This window comes from Pezoporus flaviventris, unplaced genomic scaffold, assembly GCF_033815535.1.
Source record: "Pezoporus flaviventris isolate CSIRO_AGI_PZ_B2104156 unplaced genomic scaffold, CSIRO_AGI_Pfla_v1 ptg000054l, whole genome shotgun sequence".
Taxonomy (NCBI): domain Eukaryota; kingdom Metazoa; phylum Chordata; class Aves; order Psittaciformes; family Psittacidae; genus Pezoporus; species Pezoporus flaviventris.
In genome coordinates, this window is record NW_026892602.1 from 8,672,898 (window position 1) to 8,684,846 (window position 11,949).

The 11,949-nt window shown below is 35.9% G+C and overlaps 1 protein-coding gene across 7 annotated transcripts in view; it reads left to right on the top strand.

The window, feature by feature from the left end:
- The window catches only part of DPY19L3 (dpy-19 like C-mannosyltransferase 3), a 33,790-nt gene that overhangs the window by 18,078 nt on the left and 3,763 nt on the right, over positions 1-11,949 (top strand). For 5 of the 7 annotated variants that reach the window (XM_061469127.1, XM_061469124.1, XM_061469126.1 and 2 more), the window contains 6 exons: positions 739-861; positions 1,202-1,313; positions 1,886-1,942; positions 4,903-4,985; positions 10,731-10,863; positions 11,613-11,771. In XM_061469127.1, coding sequence (XP_061325111.1) covers positions 739-861; positions 1,202-1,313; positions 1,886-1,942; positions 4,903-4,985; positions 10,731-10,863; positions 11,613-11,771 — 667 coding nt within the window. Of the gene's footprint in view, positions 1-738; positions 862-1,201; positions 1,314-1,885; positions 1,943-4,902; positions 4,986-7,158; positions 7,254-10,730; positions 10,864-11,612; positions 11,772-11,949 lie in introns of those variants that run through there. The other 2 variants (XR_009746173.1, XM_061469128.1) reach the window with 2 other exon arrangements.

Consider the following 11,949-nt stretch of genomic DNA (forward strand, 5'->3'; position numbering starts at 1 on the left):
TTATGTTAGTTATGAAGTCACAGTTATCTGTAAGGCATTTTGATACTATTCAACCAGCCCTTTTAAAAAAACTTGGCGCATCAATCAGTTTTAAAACCGAAATGCTCTGCAGCTCTTATTTTCTGTAATTCTAGATATAATCCAAAACATTACCCTGATTTTTAATACTGCCCAGTTATTTCAGTTGTTTCCCACGTGATAAAAGCAAAAAACACACACTTTTGAGCAGTTTTTGGTTTTTAATCAGCCCTTTACATACATTCACAAGACTGGCCACCTCAAGCCAGTCCTTTCAGCAATTTTGTTTTTCTGTAAATTTACTTCCAATTTATGGCTGTAATAGCAGCCAGATATACCAGCACAACCCCACAAAACAGTTAAGTTCTTCACTCTCATCAAAAGCCCTGTGAAGCCCATGGGAGTAACTGCTTCAAGCAGTAAACCAACTGTACCTTTCTGTAAACAATTTTATCTCATTCTAAACCAGATCATTTACATCCACTGCATTTCCAGAAAACTAGGCATGAAAATAAATACCTGATGCTTCATCAAATTGATGCTATCGGGCTTAATTGCATAACTGATACAATAGAACATTTTATCTTCCATATGTAAACTGGTATCAGTACTATTGCTTATTAGCATCAGAAGGATTAAATGCATTTTAAAATACAGGCAACTCTATGAAATAGACTACAGAACTTAATATAACATTTCTTATATCTTCTGTTTAATTAGTTGTTCAAATCAAGTCCAGTTGATGGAAAAAATGGGCGAATGCACGATAATATTGAAGCCTGATGCTGCTTACAACTTGATTCACACAGTTCTTTTTGGATGTCTGGCATTAAGCACAATGAGGTATAGTTTTGGGGATTTTTTAATTCTACTGAAGGCCTTTTAGATGATTGAGTATATTTTTATAGAATGCTAAAATATGCTGACCACAAACTGATCATGATTCTTTCTTTCCCTGGTGTGTTTCTGCTTGTAGACTGAGGCATTTCCCAAAATTTGTTTTGAAGTTTGGGAGCAGAGATGTTCACAAAAGCACATAACAAAGTGCAAAAGTCTTTCACTCAGTTATTTCAGAGTCCTGAAAGTCCAAGACAACTGTGTTCAGAATTTCTCTTAACTGTTCTCATCAGCACAGCTTAGCAGAGCTCCAGATGATCAGCAAAACTTGTCTGTCTCCTTCCAGAATGAAGTACCTCTGGACATCCCACATGTGTGTATTTGCATCTTTTGGCTTGTGCAGTACGGAAGTATGGAAACTTGTCCTGAAATGTGTTCATCTCTACACATCACAGAGGGTTAGCGCTATACTTACAGCATTTCATGAAATGTGGGTTTGCTCCATATCTAAACCAGATCACGACTCAGAATTCTAAGACATCTGAAATGAGTTTTGTTTGTAGTCCTCCTAAACTGGATATCTGAAGTACATTTCTATAAATTTAGTAAGTGAAATGTATTTTCTAGTGGTTTATATATTAAACAATTTATGTATTAAACAATTCCATTTGAATACACTAGATGGCAATGTAGATGTGGCAATGAAAAATAACCGCAATTTTACTACAAAAGTCTTAGTCACCATATTAAGAAATCATCAGCAGTTTGGTAAGACCTTTACAGCCCGTTGTACTGAATGATACAGTGTTTTCCACTTTGTGGAAGATAGTATATAGATATAGATCCATCATTTGTGATGGGTCTGTGATAAGGGTTTTACTTGAAAACAAAATCAGAACATGGTCTTAAAACTGTAAATTCCACCACGTGATAAATATGTCAGGTATCAATACATTAAAAATCAAGTCTATCCAAATAAATGTATCATCAAAATAACCAATTTTTTTTTTTTTTTTTTGCGATTTCTTAGATGCACGTGATGAAATACTCCATACCAATAATTACATTACTATACATTTCATATAAGGTAAGACCATTTTTTGCCTGCCTGTTCTGGCTTTTTTTACTTATGTGGAATTTTCCTTTTCTCACAAAGGGATGTTGTTTTATAAATAATTACATACAAGATTTTTGGCTGAATTTTAAAAATTGGTATAATCTACCTGAAGTGGAAGTACCTTTATGAATATGAAATTGTATGTAAAGGATCAGTTAGGCTCATTTGATCTAAAGTAGTTGTTCATAGATACAAATGTTTGTCCAATTGTGTGTGTAAGTTACCAGGTGTTATTTAAATACACAGTTTTATGGAAATGTAAGTTATCTGTTTGGGTTTTCACCCTGCAGATAAGAGGCAGATTGTTAAATTGTGTGATGATTCATTGTAGGAGCAGAAATAATCATAACATACTATATGTTATGGGCTGTGCCTCATCCCATGTATTTTAAAGTACACAATTGTTAAACTTGTCAAGTACTTTTGTTGTCTTCATGTCTCAGAAACAACTTATAAGGTCAAGTGTTTAAATGTACATACATAAAATATATTAAAAATAATAACATATACAAGATTATTAGTCTTTCAGTCTGTCATAGCAGTGAGATTTAGAACATTAACTTAGTGGGCATACTATTCTTTTAATCTGTATTTACAAAGGTTGAAAATTCAGATTCCACTTCACTGGAGAACTTATTTCTGCAATACCTACTGTGAGATGAGAATACTTCTGTTAAATAATTGCCTTCAGGGAAAACCCAAGGTGAATTTCATTATCAAAATTAAAAAGACAATAATAAAGCACTTAAGAAAGCTGCTAGTAGAGTTTATTCTGAATGTCTGTTTCCCCCTATAAGACAGTGAAATGAAAATTCAAGAAAGACTGGAAGAGTTTGTTCAGTGAAGTTACAGTGAGGTGGTCCACTTAAATTTTCTTGTTACTCTGTTTTTAGAGGAGTTTTTAGTTTGTTTGGGGTGTTTTTTTTCCATTAGTATGCTGGTTAGGGAAGTCATTTATGTTTTTTATCATCTCTGAAAGTAATAGAAATAATGCCATTTCTTTTGACATGGCTAATGCCAAGAGCATGACATTCTAATAGATAGTCTCATGTGAGAGATCAACTAGGAAGAATTTTCATCCCACTCTTCATGAGCAGATAGGAAGTTCCTAAATCAGATTTAATTTTGAAGTCAACTGAAGTCACTGATTTTCATAGGCTTTAGATCAGGCATTAGTTGTGCTTAATCTGCCTCAAAAGCGTCATTTTTGTGTTTTTTCTAAATATAGGAAATCATTTTTATTGGCATTAAAAGTATCATTTTTCAAAGTGCTCAGTGGGAATAAAGAAATATTTCCCCATTCAGCGTTTTTTATTGTCTTAAGTCATTTTTTGCAGTTCATCTGCCAAGGCAGTGAATATCTTTGTGTACCTTTGTCTCTTCTCAAAAGCTGCAGAGTCAGTGAGCCTTTTGATTCATTCTGAGACTTTACAGTCTCATTTCACAACTGCTTAATTTATTTACTTATCTCTCAAGTGTTCTGAGAAGCAGAAATGTCTATTATAGTACTACTGCCTCAAACTGTAAGGTTGTGATATTGCCATGACTATATTTTAGGTGTTTCTCAGTCTATCAACTAGTATTACTTTAACAAATGTATCAAGTAAACAGAAAAACTAATAAGTTTTGGCCCAATTATATCCCCCAGCTCCCCAGACCTACTACCTGATACAGTTTTAGGGAAAGAATGCATGTTTTTGCTAAGCAGCTCAGCAGCATCACATTCAAATTCCTTCTGATCTCTTGGATGAATATTATCTAAATTGGATGAGTTTAGATTATCAGGTGTGTTTTCTCACACTTTTCTGTGACATTTCACTTTGCAAGCCAGCAATCTTATCTAAAGAAAGTAGGTTTGGAATAGGTTCACCATAACATCCTCTGTAATAAAGACTGATACAAAGCAATTGGCCATTAATATTGTCATTATTTCTCTTAATTACTCCTTCTTTGCCCTTGACTATTCACTAGTTTAAACAATAAGAAACCCTTAAATAAATCTTTGTTCTGTTGGGGGGGGGTAGGACTAAGCTTTTCAGAAATCGGTCCCAGAAATCGGTTTCAATCATCCAGATATGATTTATGTATTCTTGGTCTTCAGTAAATTTTGAAATGCTTTCTGTCCACCCCCCTTTTTTCCCCCAATAGCCTGTTGGATGTTGACATTCAGTTGCACTTTTATTTTTATCTTTAGTGGTTCTCTTTTAATTCAAAGTTCTTAAATGCCATTCATAGCACCCACAGCACATTTGATGATTTTAACTTCTGATACGGATTTCCTAGTGGTTTAGGGTTTGGTTTGGATTTTTTTTTTGTTTGTTTTGTTTATTATTACATAGTTGTACGTTGCCTCTCCAAACTTAATTCCTGAGGTGTTTCCTTTTCCTGTAATTACAGGCATTACTTAATGGCTTGGCTCATACATATTGAACTGCTACATGATGCCTCTTTATCTTGTTCCTTAAAGCTTGGTCTGTCAAGAAAAGACTTAAAACATTTGCATTCACCCTGTAGTCCAGGAGACTGAAATGGTTCACTTGTATAGTAGATATAATGCACAGCAGTCATATTCGGTGGAAACTTTTAGTTTCCCATTGATTTTTAAGGAACACATTGATCTTTATTAATAGAGTTCTGGAAACCTCCCGTGAGAAGTGCATCTAAGAAAAGCTGTTCTTCTCGGGTTCCCCACAGCAGGTACCTCTGTACAGGAGCTGCCAGATGACCAGATCTCAAATGCTAAACTTGTGTATTCATACTGCAGTGACAGCCACTAAACCTTCATAAGAAGGGTAGATACACTTATCTTTTGCAGCTTATCCATGAGCTGGACAAGATTAGTTACCAGCTAAGAGAAAATAATGTTTCGTCATCCAGGACTTGGTTTTGATCATTCGGTCTTCAGTTGCTTTGTTTTGTTTTCATTATAGTTCTGGCCAGGAATAATGGATGAACTGTCAGAGCTGAGAGAATTCTATGACCCAGACACTGTGGAGCTGATGAACTGGATTAAGTAAGAGGATTTTTTCTCTATTTCAGTTAAAGTCTATTTGTGTAGATCTAATGTTCTTAGTTATAGTGTTCTCCTTATTTGTCACAGCTCATCAGTGAACTCTGGTGACCCATGCAGATAGTTAAGAACAGATGGGCTATCAAGAGGTTAGCTATTAAAGGCTGTGGAGAACAGCTACATGCAAAGGCCCCCAGTCTGCTCTGTTCTAATTCAGTATCATGCTGCTGTATTGCATGTGTATCAGGGAATCAGTTGACTACGTTTTCTCCCGTAAGTACACATAGGTTTTCCACCTGAAAGAGGACAATTTCGAGGTGTCAAGCTTCTTATATTATACCTCCCTCTTTGTATTAATAGACCTTGGCAGTGAAATAATTTAATTTTTACCCCCCACCCCCATGTGTGGTTGTAGGGCTGGAAAATCTGTACTCTATAGTCTGTTCCTTGAAGTTTAAAAATTCTCTATTATTTATGTTTACCAGAATTAATCCCAACATATGTTCTAAACTGTAAACAAAATATTTGTAATTGAACTTGAACTTGCCATGTCTAAGCATAGGTGCAAAGTCCCTTTCAGGAGTATGAGTTAATCATTCCAAGCCTACCTCATCGCTTCTGCTTTCTCACAGAACATAGAAAGGTATTTTTAGGTGGAAACAGTTTGGAATACTGCATTTAGAGGATATCCTGAGAAAAAGGGACAGGTAGGTTTTTCTCTGAAGGATTTTGAATTTAAGGGACATGTTCTCTATTAAGATACAGTAACCACTAAAACCTTTCAGATTAAGTTCTGAATAGAGATATCCCTGGAATGTGTATTTATTTGGAAGCCTGACAAAGTTTCATGTTCTGGAAGAAAACATTCTGAAAGTAAATCTGGATTTACTACATTTAACGTTCAACTAGTCGGAGTATTTCCTTGGAGCCCTATATTCTGCTTTCATATGTAATGAGCTACAGGGAGTCCAGTCACCCAGCCTATTCTACCTATAGCAATATATTTACAGTCCATAATGTTGTATTTCTTTAATCCATAAACTAGAAAGAGTAATTTAGAAGTAAAATATATTACAAATTTTCAATGACTTATTTTGACAGCAAGCCGTGTTTTTTCCCATAATTTAAAAGTTTTGCAGCCATATTGACACCTTTTTGTGACTAATGTTTACCAGCCATTTCCATTTAGCACTACTGTTTTATTAAAAGATGGTAAATGCCTGATAGTTCATGTCTCCTGTGTACAATATGTAGAATTATATATAGATTTATACATAAAATATCCATGTGGAATTATTCCCAGCCATGAACTGAGTTTGACTTGATCCAATGAGAATATTTTTTCATATGTTCTTAGTGCTGAGAATGCTAAACTGGTGCTTAATGCTAAACTGGTGCTTGTCCTCTTTTCATTTTAAGTCATGACAGGTCATTACAGAAGGAAATTTTCTGCTTAGAATTTATTGTGTTTAGAAATATTATTTGTATAAAGAAGAGTTAATTATCTGTGCTTTAAATCAAGTCAGCAAAATTTGTGGTAAGTTTCTCGAAGTGGGACAGATTTTCTTAAGTTTTGACATGCAAGAGAAATATTTTACTATTCTAACACTTGATATTTACACTGCAGTTAATGATCTGTCAAGGTTGGTGTCAGGAACTAATAATTCGTTATTAAAACTCAGTATGAGAAGCTCTAATTTGTCATGTATAGCAGTGAATTAGGAATAACTCATCTGTCTTGCAATCTCTCCTCAAGAAGAAAACCTTTCTATCTGCTTAGATCTAAATGCATATTAACTTGTCCAAATATACAATCTGAATAATAGCCAACTATTAGTCTGTCCACTGGGAAGTGGCTGCAGATGTATTTTTCACTCTTCCCCCTTACTAGAATCACCAGAGCATTTTCAGGAAGATATACTGGTTTAGATCTCTACAATAAAGTTACTGCATAGTACAGGACTGCAGCTATTGCAGAGTGCATTTTTTTACCTAATGGTCTTGTATGTCCCAGTCTCTTGCTTTTTCCTACCCAACACCTCATTTTCTTAGCTTTTTTTTTTTTTAAGGAAAAAAAAAAGTCAAGAAGGTCCTGCAGTGACCCAGGGATAGTTCACAGCTGTGTTCCCAGATGGGAGGTACATTAAAATTCTTAGTTTTGGTCTTTCTCCCTAAGACAACAGGAACAACATGCTCATTTGTGAGATGGGGAAGAATATCAGTAGAATGAGCAAATCAATAGCGTGAACTTCCCTACTCTGTTTACTTCTGGTAAGTGTTTAAGAAGCAATGTCTTCTGCCTTTAAAGGGGAAACCTGTCTAGAATTGTGGAATATTTCATTAGCAGTTACCAAAACTCGTAGAACTTCTTGGAAATCTCAGACAAAAGCCAAAACAGTGGGAAAGTTAACTGAGACTGAGATTTGTCAGAGGAATTGTCTGTGGGGTAAAGAAGGCAAATTTTTATATTAGTGGAAACCCCACAAATTTCCAAAAAGCTCTTAAAGTTACCAAAATGGAATACCCATGTTTCAATGGCGGTTCTTTCATTTAGTAATTTATATTAATGGCTGTGTTTTAATTTCAAGACAGCTATAAATTTTAACTCTTCACTCTTACTTATATGCCTGATTTTCAAGGATAATCACCCTGAAATCAACCCATTCCAGACTTTAAAGGCAATACTACATTCTTGTAATTCTTGTTCTTAAATTTTTTGGCTTATCCTTTGTCATTGACTGATCTGTCAGTAAGATTCAGGCATGAACTCGATAGTGCCCGAGACCTAGGCTTATACCAGCTGTGTAGGTGCACTCCGTTATGTGAACAAAATATGCATGCATAGAATTGAGGCTGGGACTAACAAAAATGCATCTTGTTGCTCTTTCTTTGTGGCTGTTGTTTTCCATTTTTGCAATTTTCAGTCATTCCAAACCAGAGGGAAAAAAAAGAACCATGACAGTTTGACTGAATATGCTTTACTGCCTGTCATTTGCAGCTAAACCTGTAATGCTTTAATACAGTATTCTGCAAATAAAAAGACTTTCTTTTAACGAAGAAAGAAAGTCTAACATGGCATATTTGAGAACTCTTTTTCAGTATCTCCTTTTCCCAAACCCCTTTGCTTTGTAAAATCCCTATCACAAACAGACACTAGTGAAGGAATAATCTGAGATCTGTCAGAATTTATGGCCCCGAAAGCAACTACAGAGTTCAAATTTGCAGGACTTTGAAAAGGAATAGCCATTTTATTTCTAACAACATAACCTGTAATAGCAACATCATAAGGCTTACTTAAAACCAACTCAAAATAATTCTTTACCAACTTAAGAGAAAGACTTACTACCACTTTTAGAGTCTGTGCAAGTAGTTCCTGTAAAACCCTTTTAATTTTAATGAGTTATTCTTTAGTATTCGTATAATTCTCTAGATTCTTAAGTGTAGGTGAAGAAAAGCTTCATACAACATATTATAGTGCTTAGTTTACCCATTAGTTCAGATGTAATTAACTTGTTGAAAGCTTAGAGCTCCAAAAATAAATGAGATTATTTGTTCAAAATGCCATCAGGTCTGCTTGGAATGGCATTTAAATTATATAATGTAAATCAGTTTGACCTGTAAGTCCTTGTCATTATTTAGTGACATTTCATACAGAATAAATTGCTTGCAGGTTGGGCAGTGTGGTATGGAGCTTGGCAGAAAGCTATAAAAACAAATTATCCTTTCATTTTATACATCATTTGTTCAGACATTTGTAAAAATTGCTTTGTTTTTCTATAATAGAGAGGTGTCATTCAGTGGTTTTGAAGCACATTAACTGCCTTGGATACAGACCACAGCACCTAGGGGCTGATTTGGTTAGGATGACTGGAGAAAGATGCTTGTATGAACTGTAGAGATCATCCCATACCAGAAAAATATTACTTAAATTGTCACACCTTCTTCTGGTGGCTGTTGCAGAAGGTAAAGGCTCAATAACAGCCACCAGTTGAAGATCTTTAGGATGTAACTAAGGAGGGCAGACTTTGCATGAAGCTCAGTGTCACCACCCAGCTTCCAAGCAGTGAAATCCAGTGCCAGGTTTGTGCCTTTGGCTGCTGGTGGTGGCGCACATTGGTCTGGGAACCATCAGAGCTGGGCTCTGCATTTCTGACAAGCACTTTTACAGCAAGTTATGGAAAAACGGCACTGTCACCATTTCCTCTAGCGTTCCTTTGTAAGAAAAGAAGCTTCGGGCTGTTTTCTTGGGAATGTTTTGTCTTTGTTTTCTTGTGGTTTTCACTTTGGTACTTACAGTTTTGGTTTTTTTAAGAAAATTTGATTCTGCACAGTGGCATTTCATTGGGTTCTTCAGGAGCCAGAGGTGCAGGACGGCCTTGGTAAGGCCAGGTCAGGAGATAAGTACTGCAGAGCATGGCAGAATTTAAGCTAATCTTGACCAAACACAGAAACAGACTTTTCACACTATGACTTCTATAAATTGCTGAAAAACTAGTCTATTGGTCAAGTTAAACTGGCCTATTAAAAATATTCTCCCTGTCTTTCCTAGATGAGATTAATGTACCAGTGCAAGGAAGGGTTTGTAATTATTAATTCATTTGCTAAGCATAATCTCTTGCAAGGCAATAGTAAAATGTAATATTTGTCTCTGAACATTTTCAAGCCAATCATGGAGCATAAAGAAGACTGAATATGCAGCTACAGTTTCAAAAGGCTTCCTAAAGCATACCCCAGGGTGTCTCAGTTCTTTGACCACTGAGATAGGGGCCATATGGGCACATCTGTGGATGTCAGCTATTCACAGTCCTTTCTAATTTCATTTTGCTTGATTTAATGTATGCTTTCTATTCTTTTAGTCTTCATAGGACACTTCATGATGATATGCCTATTAAGTGCTGGAAAACACTCAAGCATACTATGAGCATTTTAATTAACCTAATTATAGTAGTCTCTGATGCCCATCATTTTTACTTTATCTTTTTGCTATGCCCTCCTATCGTGTCTTTACATATATTTTAGATTGGAAAATTGCTGGGAAGAAGGTGAGCAAAAAAATTATTTTTTCCTTGTGGGTATTTAAACAATCCTGAGATAGCAAAACACTTACTTAGATAATAATTCTAGACACTGGCTTTGCAACTCAGATGAGATCACAGGACAATTAATTGACAGCAATTCTACCTAGCACCTCATTCACTTCCTACCCTGCTTTTTGCAGCTGGCGTGACTTTTGTTTCATAATTTCTCTCCCCCAGTTGTCACAATAAGAGGATTAATGTCTCACATAGCAAAGTTTTTATTCCAAGTGAATGGTGAATGCCAGAACAGTCACAAGAAGTTTTAGCATTCAGATTAAATAATCCATTTTATGTAGAATGCCTAATATATCAGACAGAAATCAAAGTCACAGTAAGTTTCTTGAAACATGCCAAGAACTAGGATATAGACATTCACAAAGACTCAGAGGCTATATAAACCCTAGAAGTATATAAAATATGGAAGTAGTTTGAAATTCTGAGGATGATGTTTCCTGATAGTGCACAGTAAATTTTTTATTTGCAGTTAGAGTACTACCATGATTTATCCACTTCATATTTGAAGAAAACACAGTTGCTTGAACAGTTTGCTCCCTGAATAGAGGAGAAACAGAAAACCATTTTTTCAGTCTTTTTTTTCCTTCTGATCTGTAACAAGCAATGCAAAAATGCCCCTGCAGAGACTTCCTCAGCCTTATCACCATTTGTTTAGGTCAAACACTCCAAACACAGCAGTGTTTGCTGGGAGCATGCAGCTATTAGCAGGAGTCAAACTGTGCACTGGACGGACCCTAACTAATCACCCCCATTATGAGGATAAGAATCTGAGAGAGAGAACAAAACAGGTAAGAGTATTCTAATTGTTTAAGCTAATTCTTACCCAGAGCAGTGGCTCCATTCTAGAAAACACATGCAACCTCTAAGGGCAGGTTGCAAATGAGATGACACCATGTGCGTTACTCACTGAACTAACTTATTTTCAGATACAGTTCCAGAATTTAACTTCTATGAAACTTGTACTTCGCACATCTGCTAACTTGCTTCAGGCAGCTGGTGTATGTCAGAATAACTGTAACAAGTACTCAAGCTAAGTAGGCTGTTTCAGGTGCTGTTGGCGTTAATAGATCCTGCTGCCCAGATTTCTCCTGCTGCCCAGAGGGAACACAGCATTTCCTCATTTCCCTGATACTCCCTTCAGTTCCCACACCAGGACATAACATTTTTATATAGAAACCACCTTGAGAAACTCCACACCAAGAAGAGGAGATGGTTCTGAACTATCCTTTCCTCTAATTTAGACATTCTGAATGTTTTACTGGCATCTTACCAGTGCCTTCTGCAGACAGCACCACTATTCAGTGCTTTTGTAGTCAGCAGGACTACTGTTGTGCATCACAGTAGCAATAAAATAGAAACTCCTGGTGGCTGCTGAATGAAGCATTTAGTTGTTACAATTTTAAAATATTTAATTCAAATCACGTGGATTGGCAATCTCAGTTCGTCCTCTAGTTCAAGATAAAGGAATCATGAAAGAGCAGGCAAAGAAATAGTGGTGATATTATGTATTTTACAGCTTAGTTTTCTTCTTCTATAGATTTACCAGATCTATGCCAAGAGATCCCCTGAAGATGTTTACAGAATACTGCACTCCTTTGGCACAGACTACGTCATCCTAGAGGACAGCATTTGCTATGAAAGACGACACAGTAGAGGCTGTCGGTTACGTGACTTACTTGACATAGCTAATGGCCATGTAAGTATAATGTACAAAAGTAATAAAAAAAGTACATTTCATTTCTGTCTGAAATACACTTACAATTTGAAGTAGCTTACGTGATTTTCACTTCATGAGTGTAGGAAGTAAAATCTAATGCAGCCTTTAGACATTCTCAAAAACGGCCAAATTGAACACTGCTTGCTTTGGTGATAAT